Below are 24,449 nucleotides of genomic sequence, written 5' to 3'. Positions count from 1 at the left end.
GTTGCAAACGACCGCTAGGGGATAATGAGATCTGGATACAACCTGGGGAACTTTGTGGTTCAGTCTGGACTACAGATTGAAGTCGGGAGTTCCCCTTTGGAGGGAGATCTCGTTGAAGACTGTCGGGTTCAGGGACCATTCACCTGTATCGAGGCCCACTTAGCTGAGTAAGTTGGTGAATTAGTTGTCCACTCCAGGGATACGTACTGCTGAGATTGACTGTACGTTCCGTTCGGCCCATGACAGGATCTAAGACATTTCTGATATCAGCGCTCTACTTCCTCCTTAGTGGTTTATGTAGGCCACCGCCATGGCATTGTCGAATTGGACAGCAAGCAAGAAGGTTCTGCCAGTGAACAAGAGCCAGGTAGATTGTTCTAGAGTTCCACAATCGGTAGGTCTTGAAAAACTACTCCCCAACCAAACAATATTCCATCCATTCTTACAACCTCCCAACGCATTGGCAGAAATGATCTTCCAAGTTTCCACCATCCCAGGGACCTCTTGAACCTGAGCGAAGTGTGACAAGCCAGTCCAGAGAACGAGTGGACTTGTCCCATCTTGATAGTAGAAAGGGCTATAGAGGGTTTGTGTGCAACTGAGCAAAAGGGACTGCTTCCATTTAGGCTAGCATCTTGCCCAGGATAATCATGCAGAACCAGAGAGAGAATCCCACATAGTAGTGGGCTGAGTACTTTTCTTCAGGCAGAAAGACTCTTGCCCGTGTAGTGTTGAGAGTGTCCAGAGTGATCTGCAGACTCTTGCGGCAGGCTGCTGTGGATGGAGCTTTGCTCACGATGTCATCCATGATAGTTGCCATTACTTTTGTGAAAACCCTGCTTGCTGTAGCTAGCAAATGGCAGAACTGTGAACTAAGGGAAATCCCTGGACTTTGATTCAGAGGAACCTTGAGTCTCCGCACCTGTATGTCTCACGGCTGTTAGGCAATCCATGCATGTGTTGCGGTTGTCGAACAAGCAGGCAATTCATGCATGTGTTGCGGACCGTGAGACATGCATGCGCGGAGACTCAAACATATTATTCGAGCATGCCAAAGACATTAAGTTAGCACCCGAGCGTGCTCCTTATAAGCGCACGCTCGCCCATCACTAGTAGATAGGCATTTTGAACGTCCACTGAGCATAGGAACTCCTCGGGCTCCATGTAGGCTATTACTAAATGATGAGACTCCATGCTGAAGTGACAGACGAACATGGCTGGTCAAATGATTTGAGGTCCAGGATGAGGCAAACTGAGCCACCCTTCTTTGGGACCACAAACAGGCCTGAATAAAAACCCGAAAAGCGTTATTGCGGGTAAACGGAAATGGTGACATCAACTTTGTGGAGCAAATCGATAGCCTTGAAGAAGCTGGGAATGAGAGAAAGTGTTTTTGGAGGGCGGCACTCAAAAAAAAAAATGTGTTGGGGAGCGTAGCTATAGGGGATGACGTCCAGGACCAAAGCGTCGTCAATGACAGAGAGCCACTTGTCCCGGAACCAAAAGAAGGCAGCCTGCCCACTGTGCGAGGTTTCACAGGTATGGGCGCCCAGTCATACCAAACAGAATCTGTTGGATCAGGGCCTGGAGGACCTACACTGGTGGGTTAAAGCAGAGGTCCCCAACCTTTTTTGCACCAGGGACCGGCTTTAAGCCAGACCAGTTTTCCATGGCCCGGTGGGGGTGGGGCAGGGGCGGGGCTTTGGTCATATGGGGGTGGGGTTATGGAGGGATGGAGCTTAGTGCATACTTATCATATAATTATGACATTTATAATGAGAATGTGATTCAACTTACCATAGGTTCAGGAATGAGTGGGAGCACCATGCTTGTTTCCCTGGTGCTCTGCACCATTATTGCCCCATAGCTGTGCCATATAGTGCTCTGCACCATTATTGCCCCATAGCTGTGCCATACAGTGCTCTGCACCGTTCATAATTGCCCCATAGCTGTGCCATATAGTGCTCTGCACCGTTCATAATTGCCCCATAGCTGTGCCATACAGTGCTCTGCACCATTATTGCCCCATAGCTGTGCCATACAGTGCTCTGCACCATTATTGCCCCATAGCTGTGCCATACAGTGCTCTGCACCGTTCATAATTGCCCCATAGCTGTGCCATATAGTACTCTGCACCATTATTGCCCCATAGCTGTGCCATACAGTGCTCTGCACCATTATTGCCCCATAGCTGTGCCATACAGTGCTCTGCACCATTATTGCCCCATAGCTGTGCCATACAGTGCTCTGCACCATTATTGCCCCATAGCTGTGCCATACAGTGCTCTGCACCATTATTGCCCCATAGCTGTGCCATACAGTGCTCTGCACCATTATTGCCCCATAGCTGTGCCATACAGTGCTCTGCACCATTATTGCCCCATAGCTGTGCCATACAGTGCTCTGCACCATTATTGCCCCATAGCTGTGCCATATAGTGCTCTGCACCATTATTGCCCCATAGCTGTGCCATACAGTGCTCTGCACCATTATTGCCCCATAGCTGTGCCATACAGTGCTCTGCACCATTATTGCCCCATAGCTGTGCCATACAGTGCTCTGCACCATTATTGCCCCATAGCTGTGCCATACAGTGCTCTGCACCATTATTGCCCCATAGCTGTGCCATACAGTGCTCTGCACCATTATTGCCCCATAGCTGTGCCATACAGTGCTCTGCACCATTATTGCCCCATAGCTGTGCCATACAGTGCTCTGCACCATTATTGCCCCATAGCTGTGCCATATAGTGCTCTGCACCATTATTGCCCCATAGCTGTGCCATATAGTGCTCTGCACCGTTCATTATTGCCCCATAGCTGTGCCATATAGTGCTCTGCACCATTATTGCCCCATAGCTGTGCCATACAGTGCTCTGCACTGTTTATTATTGCCCCATAGCTGTGCCATATAGTGCTCTGCACCGTTCATAATTGCCCCATAGCTGTGCCATACAGTGCTCTGCACCGTTCATAATTGCCCCATAGCTGTGCCATATAGTGCTCTGTACCGTTGCCCCATAGCTGTGCCATATAGTGCTCTGCACTGTTTATTATTGCCCCATAGCTGTGCTGCTGCTGCTGCAATAAAAATAATAAAACACATACTCACCTGTCTTGCTTGCAGCTCCTCGGCGCCATCTTCCCGGCGTCTCTCTGCACTGACTGATCAGGCAGAGGGCGGCGCGCACACTATATGCGTCATCGCGCCCTCTGCCTGCAGTCAGTGAGGAGAGATAGACGCCGGGAAGATGGAGACAGCGGCGCCCGGCGTGTGGAACCAGGACAGGTGAATATGAGATACTTACCTGCTCCCGGCGTCCCGCTCCTTCCCCCGGACAGCTGCTCTTCGGTGCCGCAGCCTCTTCCTCTGTCAGCGGTCACCGGCACCGCTGATTAGAGAAATGAATAGGCGGCTCCGCCCCTATGGGAGGTGGAGCAGCCTATTCATTTCTCTAATGAGCGGTCCCACGTGACCGCTGAACAGGGGAAGAGCTGCGGCGCCGCGGACCGGCTGAAAAACCCCAACGGCCCGGTCCCGGTCCGCGGACCGGCGGTTGGGGACCTCTGGGTTAAAGGGGCTGGCTAGAAGACAAGTATCCTCTATCCCTGGCGGGCTGGAGACTTGTAAAATTAAACTTAAAAAAAACCAAAACAATTCTTTATTGATAGAGATTTACAAACATACTGTATATTAAAATCCAGAGATGACGAATTCCAAGATGGAGAACAAAAGGACACTGAAACAGACTGTGTCAAAAATACAGTTTTGAAATTACTTGTCAAATATCGCTGTGCACAATTAAAAATTATTGTAAGAACTCGCTGCTCAAGAGAGAGTCTAGATAGGTTATAATATATATATATATATATATATTTTCAAATCCCACCAAGGACAGCATCTGTAAAGAGTTTGTATGCTTTCCCCGTGTTTGCGTGGGTTTCCTCCGGGTTCTCCGGTTTCCTCCCACATTCCAAATTCTTAAATAGGTATATATCATATAAGAAGGTAAAGAAATAGGTGTGGAGCATTAATATTCTCCTAGCATCAGTAGAAGACTCATATGATTTGAGCACAGAGGCAATCAAACAGTATTGTGCAAAGTAGCAATGAGGTATTTAGTAGACAAGTGCTGAAGGGCTCAAAAATCATCATGCTCATAAGCTGCACAGCTGGAAAGTTTCAAGTGTGTCTGGAGAGGAGGAGCCATGAAAAAGTAAAGAAATCAAATTATTAATTATAGGCAAACCCAATCCAGACATAGTTCACACATGAATGTATACAATGGTAACCTGGCCCACAATGTCAGCAGGGTAGAAATGGAGTATTAAATCAAAGCAGCACGTAATATAAACTGGACAGTCAATGACAAGCATATAGGATATGGTTCTGGTCAGCGTCACCCCTTGACGTATATTTCAATTTATCTTCCTCACAATGAGTCTGATTAACTGCCAGAATCAAACTGTCCACCATATTTTGTAGTTTTGAGATGTGTTCGGAGTCCAGATCAGAGTGACTCGGAGTCTGACTCCAGAAAAGCCGGAGGGTCAGACGAAGGAAAGAGCGAGAGAGGGATGCCATACTGGAGGACGCCAAAGGCTGGTGCGTGCCTGCTCTTGCGTGATTCTACTATATTGGGGTTGAGGAACCGGAGGGTCCGGGTTGCCCAGGAAAGTGGATGGGCTCCCTGTGGCGGTAGCATGATTGGTCTCTGTTATAGGACGACTGCCCTAAGTCTGGAACACTTTGGTTAGGTTGGTGACTGGGAGTGAGCTGTGGCCTACTCAGACGGAGGTGGCATGCTCGCATTGCAAGCAGTGGGAGGCCCCTGTGGGGATAGCATGGCGGATGGACTGCAATCCGGACAAAGGGATGAGGTCTGACCTGAGGGAAACTTCATGTTACAGGAAGAACAGGCAAAGTGTAAGACAATATCCATGTGGTTAGGCATAGAGGAGGAAAAATGTGTCACAGAGTGTTGCTGGGGATAGAGAGCTGCCCCCAGGTGGAAGAGCTTATGCAGGGCCTGGAGCCTGTGACCCTGGAGAACTGGTAGCAATGGTGGCTCAATAGTTTAGAGTGGTGAGCTGCAGATTCTGTGAGCCGAAAAGCCTGCAGAGGTTGAAGGAGAGCTAGTGACAGAAGATGACACTGGGAATGAGGAGGTGGCGTCGCTTTCATAGAGGGGGAAAAATGCCAGGGAAATGGAAAGGCTTAGTTTCTTTTCTCTCGGAACCTCCCTAACTGCCCAGGTAGAAGATACCTGTCCTGGAGATCCCAGGAACCTTCTTTGCAAATCATGAAGAAAGACAGTCATCAGACGTCCCAGATGCGGTCTGCATGGTGCCTGGAAGGTAATGGGTCAGTCTTCCCTCCCTGCACCATCTGAATCTGAGAGAAAGTCAGCAGGGGTATGGAGGAAAGGATCGTCTGCTGGGGAGTCCCAAACACTCTTGCTATCTTAGGGGTCCTACCTCATAGACCAGAGAGGAAACCATAGTGGATGACAGAGTGACAACTCCACTCTGTTGCCATCACAAGCCGTATCCAAACTAAAACAGGGAAAACATCAAACTTAAGGTAGAAATGAGATTGGGTCCAGACCCATGTCTGCCTCCTACTGACACTAAGCTAAAACTGACTAACCTTGTGCCAGTTGGTGAGTGTATACTGCTGAGGAGTTAACCATTTTCACATAGTGGCAGCCCCGTGTCCCCCAAATGAGCACAAGGATGCCATCAGTGTTCTGTCCATTAAACATTCTTAAATCCATCTATAGAACACCTTTCAACAGATTTGTTTTTGTCTGTTAAAGTTAAATGTTTCTCCAGGTAAATTGACTATAGAAACCAAATAAATGTAATACACACCGAGATTTCGACTTGAAATTTCCTTTCTTGTGTTGAATTCCCAGCCTCTTCCTGTCCTCAAATGAGGGTCTAATAGGAGAAAAAAAAAATCATTTCATATTCAGTATCTGGAGGCCATAAGGTACAGAACAATCAATGGAAGGAGAAATTATTACATTGGTTTCTGTCGTTTTATGCCCAAGATCCTAACTGATAGCATGGGGACAACATCTTATCAGGACTAAAACTGCTGTAAGAATATCGCAGGAACAAATGGAAACAAGAGGAGAGGCCATGATATAAGAATGTAATATTTGTCACAGAACTTTCCCTTAAAGGGGTGCTCTCTCTGCATTCATTAGAATAGGACACATGCATAATACTTGCTGATTGTGCACGTAACTTACCCTGCCCTGTACTGTTTCAAAGCTTTACGACTTGTGTTGGTTAGTTCTTCATCAAACACTGTGGATTTCTTCTGCTTCTTTGGTTTTGCTTGCTTGGCTAAAGCTGTATATAAGAACAAACGCATATAAACATACAATATCGGATCTACTAAACCACAAAATGCTTACTGGTGCTGCAGCGATAACTACCCCCTTCAGTACGTACCTGCAGGGTCCTCATCAGGAGGCATTGCTCTAGCCCTCTTCGGTTTGCGGTCTCTCTTGGCTGCTCGCTCTGCATACATCTGAGCTTTCAGCACCTCGAACTGAGAGCGTTCCTCTGGCTGTTTAGGAGAGTAACTTTAATGTCATTTGGGATAGGGCACAATTTTTAGAAAAGTACAGCACCGAGGAGGTCACCTACTGTCAGTTCTCCTTTCTTTTTTGTGTTTTCCAGGAATTTCTTCCTCTTTTTCTTTCCTCTTAGAGCCAGATCAAACTCCTGAAGAGCATGGGACACTGGTGTGGAATCAGAAAAGAACACTAACTCCTGTTTGCTTCTTGGTGTGACAATCAGCTGATTGTAAGAGGGTGCTCATTTAGAAAATGGGTTGTTCAGGCATGGATTCAGAGCAGAGAACAGAACTACAACAGGACTGTAGTATGAAGTTATCAAATCAGCAGAGAATTTTTCTTTGCAAAACCAGGGTGAGGAGAAGGGGGATGTATACTTATTAACTATATAATCAAGCATTGAACTGTAGCCATCTACTTACATTTTTCCTTTTTCCTTTCCTCCCTGGTTTGGAACCAGCTTCTTTCCATACGGTCTGGTTCAGACCCCGGCTCTAACTTCTTTTGTGCTACACTGATCTAAAAAGTGACAGACCAGCATTGTAATATGCTCACTATAGCAATTTTTAGTTGGTTTCCCCAGCAAAATTCCTTGCTGCCCACCGCAGCATTTTTTCCTCATTCTCCCCTCTATTAGCCATCTGTAGTGTGTGTACACTTTGCGCATTAATATACTTATCCATTGCTGTCTAGTGTAGTTTTCAACACTGCAGGAGTGGACTGGAGCAGAGCTGGAAACGGCAGATGGAAGCTGATAAGTATTTTAATGCACACACTTTACTGGTAACTAACAGTGGGGAAAAACCAGCAAGGGTCTGATATGATATGGGAGACCTAAATGAACTCTCAATAGACAATATCCAATACCAGAGGGGAAAGAGAATTTTATAAATGGTACAAATAAAATAACCTAGAATAAAATAAACACACAAGGACGACCATTAATACAATGATATAAAGTGCAAGTGCTCAATAAACCAGTGCTCATATACAAAGATTCAATCTCACCAACGTGCCATGACGAGACAGATTCCTCCAGGCAGGATTCATTTCTATTTTACACTGTCGTGCCCCATGTGTTGCTCCTGCCCTGACAGTACAGAGGATTCATCAGAGGAGTATGTTAACTTTAAGGGTATGATGGGGGGGGGGGGGGTAGGTGGACGTAGCCCACTAACAGGTGTATCATGAAGTACCAAAGCCCGCAATGGTAATGTGGTCATAAGGTGCACCGTAGTGGGATACTTCTAGTGGCGTACTTCTACCATTACACTTTAAGATGGGTTAGTTATTATCCTTACTCCTAAAAAAAGGGACTCCAAAGGGCCAATATCTCAGGCTTAGACGTAATTACTCTTAGAAAAAAAAAATAGGGATTTTTGTGTACTCACCATAAAATCCTTTTCTCCAAGCCAATTATTATGTTATGGTTATGTTATTATTGTGTTATGCTGCCACCAGGAGGCTGACACTAAGTGATACAAAGAAAGTTAGCTCCTCCTCCACAGTATACACCCTCCTGCTGGCTCCCAGAGAACCAGTTCAGTGCAAAAACAGTAGGAGATCAATCTATATTATATATATAATTGTCTAAGGGGTACTTCCATCTGTTTGTCTGTAACTTCCGTAATGGAAATCCCAGCCGCGACCAATCAGCGTTATTGGGGCGGGATGTAAACACCGCTTCACTTTTTACTATTGATGCTGCCTATGCAGCATAAATAGTAAAAACATATAATTTAAAAAATAATAATAACAACAATTAAAAAAAAACAAAAAACACATTATATTCTCACCTTCCGGCGTCCGCGGCACCCTTTCCCGCTCCTCACCCAAGAACGCATTGTGGCAATGACTCGAGATCACGTAGCGGTCTCGCGAGATGATGACATTACGGTGTACGGTGAGTACACAAAAATCCTTACTTCTCCTTCGCCTCATTGGGGAACACAGACCATGGGACATCCCAAAGCAGTCCCTGGGTGGGGACAACATGACAGATCAGGCCCTGCGTAACTGCTGCCTAAAAGCACGCTACTGCGGCCTGCAGAGTCCGCCTGCCAAAACTCACATCTGCTTAAGTCTGGATGTGAATATTATACTGCTTCAAGAATGTGTGCGGGGACTTGACGAAACTGCAGCCTTGCCGGCGTGCTCTGCCGACGCCTGGTGCCTAATGGCCCAAGAAGCCTGTATCGACCGAGTGGAGTGTGTCCTGATCCCCGCTGGTACAGGCTGACCTCTGACGCGGAAGGACTCCTGGATGGTGGAACGAATCCAAGTGTCGATCATATTCGATAAAGCGGCTAAACCCTTTCTGTGACCATCAGGAAACTCGAATAAAGTGTCCGACCTTCAGAAGGATGCCATCCTCGATACGTATGTTCTGAGAGCTTTCTCTTCGTCCAGAGTATGGAGAACCCGTTCCGCTTTGTGGACTGATGCCAAACAAGATGAGGGAAGAACGATATCCTTGACAACAAGGGATGGAAACTGCCTGAGGACAACCTTGCCTTGATGAAAATAAGGAATGGAGTCTGAAAGGATAGAGCGGATAGCTCCAAAAAGTCACCTGAATTACGTGACCGCAGAGAAAAAAGGCGACTTTCCATAACCGTAAAGTCAGTCTGGATCAAAAGGAGTATCCTGTAAGACCCCCAGGACCAATTAAGGGCCCAAAGATCTAGCGGTATGTGATAGGGAAGTACCACATGAGTAACTCCCTCAGGCCAAAATCTGGACTTTCAGCGAAGTGAGCGCCAGGCCTGAATCCTGATTGATTTGAAGGAAAAAAGGCGGAGGTATCCGTGATTCCAGCCCCAAGCAAAATGCGTACCGAGGCAGGCTTACAGCACTAGTTGCTCACAACTTGTTGTGAGAGTCCTGCCTGGGTCAGAACTCGAGTATTTTGGTGCTCAGTCTGGACGCTGTCAGATCTTCATCGGAGTTCCCTAGCGAAGGCAGATCTGTTGGAAGACTCCTGGATGAAGTTCTCACTCGCCTGAGGCGAGACCCTGATGGCTGAGGAAGTGTGCCACCCAGTTTCCTACTCCTGGCATGTGCCCTGCAGAGATCATCGGAAATCGGATGGGGCGACCCGCCAGATGACCGTGGAACTGCTGTAGGGCCCCCCGCCGCCAGGATGGGCCCCCTTATCCAGCGCTGCCCCAGACCACCTTTATGGAGCCCTCCAGCCCCAGCACTTACCCGGAGAAGCTGCTGGGTGGCAGTTAAGCCAGCTCTATGATGCAGGTCCTTCTGCTGGTCTTGGACAGTGCAGGGATAAAGGGGCAACCCTCAATCCACCAACCCTTTAATAGGGAGGTGGAGAGGGACCGTCCGCCTCCTTGTACCACCTGCTTTAACAGCGGTGGTGCAGTGGGGGCTGCTTGGATGCCAAAAGGGGGCCACTGTACATCCAAGGGGTTAAATCCTCTAGGATGGGACATGGCTGAATGTCAAGCTCCATGTGTTCGTCCGATAAGGGTGTGGGGAAATCGGTGCCCTTTTTTTAAGGGGCCCGTCGCCCCTAAAATCAGCTCAGGAGTGGCACGTCGCAGGAGAGGATACGGGGAGCCGACACTCTCCGTGCTCGCCTGTTGATGGTTCGGGGAGATCAGAGCCTTGAAAGGATCTGTTGCCCCTTCATCCTCTTGGAAAAAGTAAAATCAAAAATGTAAAATTAAAATAAAGAGTTTTTGGTCTGAAGACCAGACCCATGTACTAAGAAGAACTGGTTCCCTGGGAGCCAGCACGAGGGTGTATACTGCAGAGGAGGAGCTAACTTTTTTTGCATCACTTAGTGTTAGCAGAATAACACCCATGGTCTGGGTCCCCCAATGAGGCGAAGGAAAAAATAGGTTTCATCAATAAGTGATGATCTCAAGAGAGATTTTTGACTAGGGGTTACCCTGACCAGGTGCTGAGGGAGGCCTTCCACTACTCATTAAGACAGCTATTTGGTACCTTGAGAAAAAACAGTTACTAAGGATAAACCTATCTGCCTTATAGCTACTTTGACAATGGAGCACCATTGGTGAGGGAGATCCTCAACAAACATTGGAGTATATTCAAAATCTATGAAGATGTTACTAAGGTTGTCGGAGCCTCCCCCATGATTACCATAAGAGTCGATCCATAGGTGACCGTGTAGTGCATAGCCACTTCACCACCACCAATGACCAACACGTAGCTACTGGTAAAACCTTCATGATCATGTGTGGCCTGTGATTCCATCCAAACAGGCACAAATTTGCGCAATGATATTACTAGTGGAGTAACGGGTGAAAGATTTTATCAACTGTAAAACTAAAGGCATCACCTACAAGGCCACCTGCAGTTGTGGTCAGGCTTATGTGGGTAGAACAATTAGAGAGTTCAGGAGACGAGTGGAGGAGCATTTGGGGGATACCAGGAACAAACGGTGCACACCTCTGGGCAGACATGAGAATAGTGTACATCAATCCTCTGTTCAAAGGCAGAAACGAGTAGGGAGGGCGATATTTTCTTAGGGGTATTTTTTAGGCAGTGCTAAACTTGGATACTGCCCTCGTCAGGGTAGGAACAACACATGAGGTATGACAAGGTAAAATGGAAACAAACCCAGTTAGATCTTCTCCTGTAAGCCAGCCTGGAGATACCTTTTCTTAGTTTCTCCTACCTGAGCTTCTGATTTCTGCATCTCCTTTTCCTCTCGCTCCAGCTGTAGTACAGCGTAGATCTCTTTTTCCAGCTTCGTAATCTTGTCTCGAAATTTAGAAATGACATCTGAATAAAAGAAAGGTTGCAATGAAGCCAAATCAAAATAGAAGTTCTTTCTCATTTAATTACCTTCCATCTAACCACAGGACAGCCTCCTACCTTGTGGAAGAATCCTCGCCTTTACTGGAGCTTGAGCTTTTTTAACAATTTCTTTCAAAATCTTCCGTTCTTCTTCTCCAACAAGTGACACCGAGCGACCGGCTTTACCGGCACGTGCAGTACGGCCGACTCTGTGCACGTAATGTTTCACTGTGGCAGGCATGGTGAGGTTTATCACCTGCAGGAAGATGGCCACAAATATGTCTTCATAAAATCAGATCTTTTCATACATATTAAATCAATAAAGAAACCTTACTGCGACATCTCCTGTACTAAAACCCATGAGCTAGTTATGACCCACATCCTCCACCCAGCCAGCTTACATGACCCCCCCCCCCCAGACATGGAACTATTACAATGTGGTTCATAGCATTTTATTGTATGCAAAAGTGACCTAAAAAATGCTCTTCATCATGCCTTGCAAGATTTACAGTCTCATGGCATGCTGAGACTTGTGGTCTCCAACACTTGAAGAGATGGGCATTGCCTACAGACATCTGGTATACAAACTAACCCTGCCATAGTTATGTGGCTGGTAGCCGCACCGTCCCCAATGTACTTCTGTCCTAACTAGAGACCCTCTGCACATTCACAGCTGCCTTCTTCCAGACCTGGCCATCAGTCACCTTGAATTGAAAAGGCCTGTACACATGATGCAGATTGTTGCATTTTTTTTCTGAGCAGATTTTACATAAATCCTGAAGGGTATCCCGATGCCAGGAAATCCCAAGCTAGTATTCCCAATGTGCAGCGTTTTCCAACTGGAGGCGGCGGATGGACCTTTCTGGTCACATGCCCCTCCACGAGCAGCAATTTTGAGAAAGCGAGCGCTGCGCTGTGTAGTCTGTGAGGAGGCAAGAGAACCTGTACTACTTGTAGGTCAGTAACAGATACAGATAAATTCAATGGCACCTTTAACACGATTGCATATTTCTACAATAACATAAGAAGGGAATGCCTCTACAATGTAAATAGGACCTCAGCAACACCAATTTGTTAATTTAATATTCAAGGTCAGCCGACTTTACCACCTTGACCATTACTTAACTATTATATCCTATTCTCTCTCTTATTACTCACCGTCTTTACACCGTGAATATCTAACCCTCGGGCGGCCACGTCTGTAGCAACCAAAATGTCTATCTGTTCATCTTTAAATCGGCTGAAAACAAGGGAACAGTGATTAGAAATACATCACAGATACTCAGCTCTTTCCACAGGACTCTAGAGAGGTCTTTACCGAAGGGCCTCTAAACGCTGGGTCTGGGAGAGGTTTCCATGAAGTTCTCCAACTCGTACCCCCATCAGCCCCAAGAGGATATGCATACGATGCGCTTGTTTCTTTGTCTGAGTGAAGAGCATGACGTGGTCCTGAAACGTGCGGGTGAGGAGTGCTGCAACAGAAAGAAAGACGTCAGCTCCATGGTCAGCAACACAATCATTGAGTAGAGAAGGGGCTGAACAAGACAAGCACAGAGATGTGGTCTCAAGACCATGGACCAGGCTTCATACGGCGCAGGGCCACTACTTACTTACAAGAAGAACAGTTATGTCCAGTGGTCAATATATTCGTGCATTTCCAGGAGGAATGTGCGAGGAAGCCACAGGGCATAGATCACAGAAAATATACTCCAGTATTATTTTATAGAGAACACAAGAATTTACTAAATCAGGCGTGGCAAAAGAGAAAATTGGATCCCTTTTAAAAGGAATGACTGTAGACTCACCGCAAGCGATGGCTTCCCGGTCACCCTCCCGATTTGGCCGGATCCTTACAAATTCTTGACGTAGGAAAGGAGCCACATCAGTGTTACTGTTTACAAAGATACGCACAGGGTTTTTCAAGGACACAGAGGCCAAATCTTGCACCTGTAGGAGATCAAAGTATTACAATTGACTTGAAAGACCCTATAGATAATTCCATGCCCGCTTCCCTCAAAAAACAAAAAGGGACAATAATCTGACATTCACGTATATAATCAAAGACTCATCTGCAAGGAGTTTCACATTCGAGGGCTACAACTAGCCCAACATGAGACTTATATGCCTTGGTCTATTGAAAAACATGTAAACTCTGCCATTTCAAGTTATGGAGACTCAGATATAGACAATTACTATGGAGGAATAAAATGCTATTTTCACTGTGATCCTAATGTTTCTTCCCTCAAAATAAAGGCACCAGAGGTGTCTGATAGAATTGGTGCAAATTGATTTGTAGAGCCCGGTCCATCATCATTGTCAGTAACCTGTGGTCCCCTGGATGTGAGACCTAAGAACCTCATACTGACTCCCTAAGTCAACAGCTCTTCTTTTGATTAGCCGGCCTCCTGCTATGTTACCTGTGTGTCATGCCGAAACGATAACATTGCGCCAGACCAGTTAAGTATAAAAGAAAAGCCATGGATACCAGGAGGAGCTTCTCAGGACTCCTGTCCAGCAACCACAGATTAGTGACAGAGCCAAAGGATCTGACATTTTTTTTTTTTTTTTTATATAAGTTTTGAAGAAATCAATTTGCTTTGGCAGCGGCCGGCAACCAGGCAGCGGCCGGCAACCAGGCAGCAGCCGGCAACCAGGCAGCAGCCGGCAACCGGCACTTGCTGCTTGTCAGAATATAAAAAGAGGATAGCAAGATGCAGGAGTTATAAAATACCTGACTTCTGCAGTCTGGCTCAGTTGCATATTTTCTGATGTGTCATACGAAGTGGCAGGCATATACTGAGACATATTGACAGACCGAGTCATTGCCTAAAATACTTTTTTGTGCACGTAGCCTAAAAAACATGCAGAAAACAGCGCCCAGTGGATAAAACTGAATATTAAAAAATGTAGTTATAGCGTTACCTCCTCAGACATAGTTGCTGAGAAAAGCAAAGTCTGTCGCTGATGGGAGCAGAGTCTGATGATCTCCTTCATCTGTTCTTCGAAATACTCATCCAGCATCCTAAACAAGATGGATAGTTAGTGAGCACAATAGTGGTAGAAGAAATATTCTACAAACGCTGTACTCTGGTTCCTAAATGGAACTGGACACCATGGTAAGCACAGCATAAACTAGGGGCAGAGATTTATATTCCAGTGATGTATCACTTACTGGGCATCTTGCTATAGTTTTGATAATATCCTGCCTTAGCTCTGCTAGTCTTCTCAATGATGAGGACTGTATTACCTCGCCCACACCACTGATTCACAGCTTTTCGTATACACTATGAATAGGCAGAAAAGTGCCAGTGATGGAGGTCAGGTATACAGCACTCATGAATATGGAGGAGTACATGGCAACAGGTTCACTAGGCCTCTAGGGATCATCTTCTACTGGAAATATGGTGTTTTATCAAAACTACAGTAAGCAAAACAGTAAGGGATTCATCGCTGCAATCAGGGTCTCTGCCCTCTAACACTGCTGCTGTCAGATGAATTAGCAATTCTTTTTAAGCATCTATTAGGTCATGTCTATTTATGCCCACGAAATCTCAAAAGTGCCAAACTGGTTTGGAGCTTCTTTATAGTAGTATCTCAAGTATGGCACTGGCAAAACTGCAGTACTGGGTGTCTGTATGGCCGTGGTGACAGGGTGTACTTCATATGCGGTTGGAACCCATAAGCCTTTGTAGGTCTATGTGGAAATGCCCTGGCCCTTGTATCTGACTTTTTAAAACTGAAAATTTACCGATCAGCCTCATCCAGAATCAGAACTTCAACAGCATCGAGGCTGAATGAGGGGCAGTTGTGAAGATGGTCAATAAGTCTTCCAGGGGTAGCAATAAGAATATCAGGCCCAGCTCGTAACGCTGCCTCCTGAGATTTGACATCCAGACCACCTGAAAGAACAGACATGGACCTTTGTGTAAAAAAAAAGTAACAATAAAAGTCAAAACATATGGAGAGTCCAATAAATAGATAAAACAAAATGGTCTTCTGCTATGTGCTGAAATACAATTTCACTCTGTCACCCCTCACCAATGTTTGCAGTGATCAATGGTGAGCAGAGACAGGAGATATGAAAAGTGGTGGTCAGAAAGCCCGGTAGTGTACTACTAACACCTGGTCAGACAGCCCGGTAGTGTACTACTAACACCTGGTCAGAAAGCCCGGTAGTGTACTACTAACACCTGGTCAGAAAGCCCGGTAGTGTACTACTAACGCCTGGTCAGAAAGCCCGGTAGTGTACTACTAACGCCTGGTCAGAAAGCCCGGTAGTGTACTACTAACGCCTGGTCAGAAAGCCCGGTAGTGTACTACTAAGGCCTAGTCAGAAGGCCCGGTAGTGTACTACTTACAGCTGGTCAGAAAGCCCGGTAGTGTACTACTAACGCCTGGTCAGAAAGCCCGGTAGTGTACTACCAACGCCTGGTCAGAAAGCCCAGTAGTGTACTACTAACGCCTGGTCAGAAAGCCCGGTAGTGTACTACTAACGCCTGGTCAGAAAGCCCGGTAGTGTACTACTTACAGCTGGTCAGAAAGCCCGGTAGTGTACTACTAACGCCTGGTCAGAAAGCCCGGTAGTGTACTACTAACGCCTGGTCAGAAAGCCCGGTAGTGTACTACTAAGGCCTAGTCAGAAAGCCCGGTAGTGTACTACTTACAGCTGGTCAGAAAGCCCGGTAGTGTACTACTAACGCCTGGTCAGAAAGCCCGGTAGTGTACTACTAACGCCTGGTCAGAAAGCCCGGTAGTGTACTACTAACACCTGGTCAGAAAGCCCGGTAGTGTACTACTAACACCTGGTCAGAGAGCCCGGTAGTGTACTACTAACGCCTGGTCAGAAAGCCCGGTAGTGTACTACTAACACCTGGTCAGAAAGCCCAGTAGTGTACTACTAAAGCCTAGTCAGAAAGCCCGGTAGTGTACTACTTACAGCTGGTCAGAAAGCCCGGTAGTGTACTACTAACACCTGGTCAGAAAGCCCGGTAGTGTACTACTTACAGCTGGTCAGAAAGCCCGGTAGTGTACTACTAACACCTGGTCAGAAAGCCCGGTAGTGTACTACTAACACCTAGTCAGAAAGCCCAGGAGTGTACTACTAACACCTGGTCAGAAAGCCCGGTAGTGTCCTACTAACACCTGGTCAGAAAGCCCAGTAGTGTACTACTAACACCTGGTCAGAAAGCCCGGTAGTGTACTACTAAGACCTGGTCAGAAAGCCCGGTAGTGTACTACTAACACCTGGTCAGAAAGCCCGGTAGTGTACTACTAACGCCTGGTCAGAAAGCCCGGTAGTGTACTACTAACACCTGGTCAGAAAGCCCGGTAGTGTACTACTAACGCCTGGTCAGAAAGCCCAGTAGTGTACTACAAACACCTGGTCAGAAAGCCCAGTAGTGTACTACTAACGCCTGGTCAGAAAGCCCGGTAGTGTACTACTAACGCCTGGTCAGAAAGCCCGGTAGTGTACTACTAACGCCTGGTCAGAAAGCCCGGTAGAGTACTACTAACGCCTGGTCAGAAAGCCCGGTAGTGTACTACCAACGCCTGGTCAGAAAGCCCGGTAGTGTACTACTAACACCTGGTCAGAAAGCCAGGTAGTGTACTACTAACGCCTGGTCAGAAAGCCCAGTAGTGTACTACTAACACCTGGTCAGAAAGCCCGGTAGTGTACTACTAACGCCTGGTCAGAAAGCCCGGTAGTGTACTACTTACAGCTGGTCAGAAAGCCCGGTAGTGTACTACTAACACCTGGTCAGAAAGCCCGGTAGTGTACCACTTACAGCTGGTCAGAAAGCCCGGTAGTGTACTACCAACGCCTGGTCAGAAAGCCCGGTAGTGTACTACTAAGGCCTAGTCAGAAAGCCCGGTAGTATACTACTTACAGCTGGTCAGAAAGCCCAGTAGTGTACTACTAACGCCTGGTCAGAAAGCCCGGTAGTGTACTACCAGGGTGGATAAAAATCAATGTTTTTTTAAAAAAATCAAAAAAATCGGATTTTTTTGATTTAAATCGGATTTTTTTGATTTAAATCGGATTTTTTTCAATAAACTGCTTTTTGAGGAAAATATTTTACCATCCAAAGGTTCTTCCATCATGAGATAAAGCTGAGTTGTTTAACTCAGTAGAATAAAGGCTGTATATGTGTAACATTCACAATGCCATGCTCTTCCAGAGGTTTCTGTAGGATGCTGACTATCCAACAAGTTTGGGCATGTCAACTGAATGGAAAAAGAAACTAAACCAAAAGTGAAACCAAGCTAGAAGTGTGGAATTAAAGGGGCAGTATGAACAAAATGTGGAGGCTATTAATAGTTTATACAATTAAGACATGCTGCTTTTAACCCCTTAATGACAGCCAATACGTCTTTTAACTGACCTTAGATATAAGAGAATAGCCTCCCCATACAGGTGACGATCCAGCAGCTGTTGACTGTGCACTATAGCTGACAACTTGCTATATCAGCCACGATCAGTGTTGTCACCGTACATATCTGTTTAACCCCTTATATGCTGCTGTCAATAGTGACTACATCATTATAAATGGTTAACAGAGTGTGGGGGCTTCCTCTTTATCCAAACTGGGGCCCTCAGATCAGGATTGTGTGGTCCTGATGTTTGCGATGGCACTTCACAACCAAATAGCGGCTTTAGAGTCTGACAGCTCTAGTAATCTGTTCAGAAGTTAGAGGCATTTTAGGTGGTAAAAATACACATTTTCATTTCTGTCATACCACTTTGCATTAATTCCTGTAAAGTACCTGAAGGGTTAATAAACTATTTGACTGCAGATTTCAATATGTCTAGGGGTGCTGTTTTTAAAATGGTATCACGTTTGGGGGTTTCCCAATACATAGGACCCCTAAAGTCACTTCAAACATGGATAAGTCACTAAAAAAATAAATTTTGTAAATTTCCTAGAAAAAATGAAAAATTGCTGCTACATTATTAAACCTCCTAAAATGCTAACAAAACAAAATAACATTTTTCAAATGGTGCTGATGTAAAGCCGACATGTGGGAAATGTTATTTACTAATGGTTTGCTGTGGTATGACCATCTGAATTAAAGAAATAATCATTCAAATTTAGAAAATTGATAATTTTTTAACTTTTTTCTCAAATTTTTGATATTTTTTATAAATAAACACAAAACATATTGACCTAAATTTACCATTATCATAAAGTATAACGTGTCACGAAAAAACAATCTCAAAATCACTGGGATTTGTTGAAGCGTTGCAGAGTTATTACCACATAAAGTGACACTGGTCAGATTTCAAAAATTTGGCTCCGTCACTAAGGGGTTAAACACCTACCTATTGCCATATAGTAAAACAAAAAAGATTTTTACTTACTTTGGGGTCCCCCCCTCACCCTGGCGTTAGATCGTTGCCCCTAGTTTCGTCCGTGTAACTATGGGCGCACTGCTCTCACTTCTCATTTTAATCGTGATTTATATTAAAAAAAACCTTTTGATTTAAATCAGTGATTTAAATCATGATTAAAATCATGATTTAAATCGATCCGATTTAAATAGAAAAAAATCTTTTGATTTAAATCGTGATTTAAATCATGATTTAAATCGGCGTGATTTAAATCAATCCACCCTGACTACTAACGCCTAGTCAGAAAGCCCGGTAGTGTACTACTAACACCTAGTCAGAAAGCCCGGTAGTGTACTACTTACAGCTGGTCAGAAAGCCCGGTAGTGTACTACTAACACCTGGTCAGAAAGCCCGATAGTGTACTACTTACAGCTGGTCAGAAAGCCCGGTAGTGTACTACTTACAGCTGGTCAGAAAGCCCGGTAGTGTACTACTAACGCCTGGTCAGAAAGCCCGGTAGTGTACTACTTACGGCTGGTCAGAAAGCCCGGTAGTGTACTACTAACGCCTGGTCAGAAAGCCCGGTAGTGTACTACTTACGGCTGGTCAGAAAGCCCGGTAGTGTACTACTAATGCCAGGCTACTGAGCCGTTTTCTCAGCTGTAAGACATTACCCTTTGCTCTGAGCGGTGAGAATAGGACTGCAGTGACTTCTTCCAGTGGTGAGAACAGGTCAGTAACCTTGTATTAGTACAATGTAAGACTGGCCAGCCTGTTCTCACCAATGCAGTGTTCACAACACAGCAGTACAATTGTCATGCTGCAGAACTCTGCACACGGACTGAATTCTTCTACGTCAGCGTAAAGCCCCATTCAGGCATCAAAAGAGAGGACTGTCACTTTGACTGATCTCTGTAGAGTGAAGTTGAACGCAATGTATTTTGACACTTACGGTAAATGCCATAAACAGAAATATTATCAAAGTGCCAGAATTGTGTCTTTTTGTTCACCCAACTCCATAAAAGAAGCAAGCAGATCATATGTACCCACCACTCCAGTGGTATTTTTATTTTTTAAAGTTTACTGTTGTAATAGTAACACTAATCTAAGCTCCCTGACCCTAATCTTATACTTACCGGCCAAAACTTTCTTCTGTTAGGTGACGTTCTGGTCAGTTTCCAACAGTTTGTGACTTGCCAAATTGCTCCAGTATTTGCTGGAGCGAGAAGGTCACTACTCAATGAAAGTCTATGAGTCAAAACGAAGAACTTCCACTGAGAGGTTGTGACTAGAGATGGGCGAACACGAACAGTAAAGTTCGGCGTCCGTGCCGAACACCTACTGTTCAGGCACGGACACCGAACACGGACTTCACCAGGAAGTCAGTGTTACTGTACGGGTTCAGCCCCTGAACACCGTATGTTTGTCGTGCTGTCAAGTGCATGACAGCGCGGCAAACACGGCTTCTGATCAGCGGTAATATCACCACCGCGGGTCAGACAGCCATGGTTCCTACGCTGTCAAATGACAGCGTGAGCCCGCAGCTGTGATTGGAGGTATAAAGTTTACCTCCGGTCACTGTGTTGGCTGATGGGACCACTGCTCCCATCAGCCAACGCCTGCTGCCGCTAATAACAGCGAGAGCAGGAGATGCTGATGGGAGTATTCATCAGCCGGCACCTGCGCTCTACATTAATAAAATAAAAACAAACAAACATGTGGATTCCCCTGCATATATAACCAGCAAGGCAAAGCTCACAGATGGGGGCTGCAATCCTCAGCTGTCAGCAAGGCTGGTTATCAAGAATAGAGGGGTTCGCACACCAAATTTTTAAAATTATACATAATATATATATATATATATATATATATATATATATATATATATATATATATATATATATATATATATATATATATATATATATATATATATATATATATATATATATATATAAATAATTTTTAAACCACGGACGTGGGGTCCCCACCATTTTTGACAACAAGCCAAACTAAAGCAGACAGTTGGGGGGCTGGTATTCTCAGGCTGGTAAGGGGCCATGGAAATTCCCCCCCCCCAGCCTAAAAATATCAGCCTGCAGCCGCCCAGAAAAGGCACATCTATATGATGCTCCAATTCTGGCACTTTGCCTGGCTCTTCCCACTTTCCCTGTAGCGGTGTCAAGTGGGGTTCACATTGGTGGGGTTGATGTCACCTTTGTATTGTCCGGTGACATCAAGCCCACGGATTACTAATGGAGAGGCGTCTATTAGACACCTCTCCATTACTAATCCTAGAGTTACATGGTAAATAAAGACACAGCCAGAATAAAGTCTTTCATTTGAAATAACATTTTTATTTTATTACAGGAGATAACGGCTTTGGTGGAATTAGGTGTTATACTCACTTGTGTTTATTATTTTTAAATAAAAAAGTGTTTTGTTTTATTTCAAATAAAGGGCTTTGTTCTGGCTGTGGCTTTATTTACCATATAACTATAGGATTAGTAATGGATAGATGCCTTATATAGACGTCTCTTCATTAGTAATCCGTGGGCTTGATGTCACTGGGCAATACAAAGGTGACATCAACACCACAAACACGAACCTCACTTTCCACCACTACAGGACAAGTGGGAAGAGCCGGGCAAAGCAGCAGAATTGGCACATTGTTTTCTGGGCGCCTGCGGGCTGCTATTTTTAGGTGGGGAGAGGGGGAGCAAAATCCATGGCCCCTTACCAGACAGAGTACCAACCCCCAGCTGTCTGCTTTAGCTTGGCTGATTGTTAAAAATGGGCGGATCCAACAGTTTTTTAAAATTATTTATTAAAATAATTAAAAAATACTCAGTGGGGACCCCTCTTTTTCTTTGATAACCAGCCTTGCTGAAGCTGACAGCTGAGGATTGCAGCCCCCAGATGTGAGTTTTGGCTGGCTGGTTATCAAAAATACAAGGGAACCCATGCCAGTTTTTTTTTGTTAATTATTTATTTACAGCGCTGGCTGATGGGAGCAGTAGTCTCATCCGCTAACACCAGTGACCGGAGGTAAACCTTATATCTATAATCACAGTGAGCTCTCATGCTGTCTTTGGGATTTGCATTTATTTGCTGCATGTTTTATTACACGGTGGGAAAGGAGCGGCATTTCAGTTCTCACTTCAGCTAGTAGAAAAGCCAAAATCAGCACTGCCAGCCATCCTCTGTGATACTGTGCACATCTCAGTATCACATTGCAGACACCAACAAAATGTCCCTGCACAGTGATGCTAAACCTTATCCTCCTTTATCCTTTTCCACACACACCCAGAAGGGACAAGAGTGATGTCACACACATTAAGATCTTGGTCACTTTTACGGCAGCCACAATGTGAGCCAGCCGTACACTAAGTTTTCATGGCAAATGTCAGGAGCTGCTCCCTCTAGTGTTTAAAACTTGAAAATATCAAAACTTAATTTAAAAGAATTTTTCATTTTGCATACCATTAAAAATTAAATACCGTATATACTTTAGTATAAGCCGACCCCCCTAATTTTGCCACAAAAAACTGGGAAAACAATAACTCGAGTATAAGCCTAGGGTGGAAAATGCAGCAGCTACCGGTAAATTTCAAAAATAAAAATAGATACCAATAAAAGTAAAATTAATTGAGATATCAGTAGGTTAAGTGTTTTTGAATATCCATATTGAATCAGGAGCCCCATATAATGCTCCATACAGTTCATGATGGGCCCCATAAGATGCTCCATATTAAAATATGCCCCATATAATGCTGCACAAAGGTTAATAATGGCCCCATAAGATGCTCCATAGACACATTTGCCCCATACAGTACTGCATAAAGGTTAATAAGGGCCCCATAAGATGCTCCATAGACATTTGCCCCGTATAATGCTCCACAAATGCTGATTATGGCCCCATAAGATGCTCCATAGAGATATTTGCCCCCATATAACGCTGCACATGGCCCCATAAGATGCTCCATACAGACATTTGCCCCATATGATGTTGCTGCAATTAAAAAAAATAAAAAATTTACATACTCACCTAGCAGGCCCCCAGCACTTGCTATATTCACTGGTCCACGTTCCACCGCTGTGTCTTCCCTGTCCTTTGCACGGACTGTTCAGGCAGAGGGCGGCGCGCACACTAATCGCGTCACCGCGCCCTCTGACCTGCGTCAATGCAGAGGACGGGAAAGACGCAGCGGCGGCCGTCGGTGGAAAGGGGAGCAGGTGAATATCGCGCACTGTATTATACTCACCTGCTCCTGGCACGGTCCCTGCAGGTCCCTGGTTCTCCTGCGCTGGCAGCTTCTTCCTGTATTGAGCGGTCACATGGTACCGCTCATTACAGTAATGAATATGAGGCTCCACCCCTACAGGAAGAAGCTGCCGGCACCCGGAGAAGCGGGGATGTCCAGGGACCGCGCCAGCAGCAGGTGAGTATTATTAGACAGGTGCAGCTCCCCCTTCCCTGCTGACCCCCTGGGTATGACTTGAGTATAAGCTGAGAGGGGAAATTTCAGCCTAAAAAAATGGGCTGAAATTCTCGGCTTATACTCGAGTATATACGGTAATTAAAAAAAAAAAAAGTCAAGAATTGAAATGTTATTAAAAGTAATGCTGTTTTAATAATACATTGACTTTAAATGTGTCAACGCTTAAATACTAGTGTATAAACCTAAATGCAATTAGCGCCCCCTAGTGGTGGTTGGCAGCAACCCTATAAATTATGAAGTTAAAAGAGCTTCCATATGTATTTATTTTACTCATATAGCAACACTACTTTCACACTGCTCTACATGTATCATCATCACTGTCCCCATAGGCAACATAGATTGTGAGCCCCAATCAGTATGTCTTTGGAGTGCGGGAGGAAACCGGGAGAACCCGGAGGAAACCAACGCAAACACGGGAGAACATACAAGCTCCTTGCAGATGTTGTCCTTGGTGGGATTTGAACCTAGGACTCCAGAACTGCAAGGCTGCAGTGCTAACCACTGAGCCACCGTGCTGCTCTATAAATCTATACAATTACGCAACTGGGCCTAAAAAGTATGAAGGTATGAATTTGACTATAAACTCCTATGATTTCACCCCGACGCGAACTTAACAGGTAATCAACCATTACTCTCCCTAGTGACTGCTACATGCACTTACCCACAGTCAGACAGCATGTAACAGTGGTGAACTGGGCAAGCTGCCTGGTGACTGCATGAACCTGGATGCCAAGCTCACGGGTAGGAACCAAAACCAGAACGCGGGTTACAAGAGCCTCTTGTGGTTTGTAGATCAGACGCTCCAGGACGGGAAGCATAAAGGCAGCAGTCTTCCCTACAAAAGAGAACAAAAGAGGATCAGAGGCAGGACCATGAGTATGCCACTTGTGCCCCTACACCGTTATGCACCATACAGGGTAATGTAGTGCAATATGTGTAGTTATGCAAGAAACATGACAATATGGGGCAATTGCATAATTAACAATTCCATAGTCTACAATTATTAAAAGGCTTACTTCAGGAGGCAGCAAAATTGGAGCAAATTTATTTTTAGGTCTATCCTGAAGATAAGCATTAGTAATCAATACCTGATGGGTGAAGATCTTAAGCCAATCACCACTGCCTAGCAGCTGTTTGGGGCTGGGGCACAGCTTGCCTCCTAATTAGTAGCGGCTGTGCTGATTATTGAAGTGCTGTACCACTGAAGTGTATGGGATAACGCTGTAACACCCAGCCAAACTGT

At 45.3% G+C, this 24,449-nt stretch overlaps 1 protein-coding gene across 2 annotated transcripts in view; it reads right to left on the bottom strand.

The window, feature by feature from the left end:
• DDX27 (DEAD-box helicase 27) overlaps window positions 1-24,449 on the bottom strand; it is a 31,444-nt gene that overhangs the window by 1,736 nt on the left and 5,259 nt on the right. For both annotated transcript variants that reach the window (XM_077251652.1, XM_077251653.1), the window contains exons 8-20: window positions 23,868-24,041; window positions 15,123-15,273; window positions 14,297-14,396; window positions 13,180-13,321; window positions 12,693-12,846; window positions 12,533-12,614; window positions 11,453-11,630; window positions 11,253-11,359; window positions 7,015-7,111; window positions 6,663-6,757; window positions 6,465-6,582; window positions 6,260-6,362; window positions 5,874-5,942 (exon numbers count right to left, since the gene is read on the bottom strand). In XM_077251652.1, the coding sequence (XP_077107767.1) occupies window positions 5,874-5,942; window positions 6,260-6,362; window positions 6,465-6,582; window positions 6,663-6,757; window positions 7,015-7,111; window positions 11,253-11,359; window positions 11,453-11,630; window positions 12,533-12,614; window positions 12,693-12,846; window positions 13,180-13,321; window positions 14,297-14,396; window positions 15,123-15,273; window positions 23,868-24,041 (1,570 nt within the window). The remainder of the gene's footprint in view (window positions 1-5,873; window positions 5,943-6,259; window positions 6,363-6,464; window positions 6,583-6,662; window positions 6,758-7,014; window positions 7,112-11,252; window positions 11,360-11,452; window positions 11,631-12,532; window positions 12,615-12,692; window positions 12,847-13,179; window positions 13,322-14,296; window positions 14,397-15,122; window positions 15,274-23,867; window positions 24,042-24,449) is intronic.

This window comes from Ranitomeya variabilis, chromosome 4, assembly GCF_051348905.1.
Source record: "Ranitomeya variabilis isolate aRanVar5 chromosome 4, aRanVar5.hap1, whole genome shotgun sequence".
In the NCBI taxonomy this organism is placed as follows: Eukaryota; Metazoa; Chordata; class Amphibia; order Anura; family Dendrobatidae; genus Ranitomeya; species Ranitomeya variabilis.
Note: the sequence above shows the minus strand (reverse complement) of the source record. Positions and strands in the feature narration are given on the sequence as shown.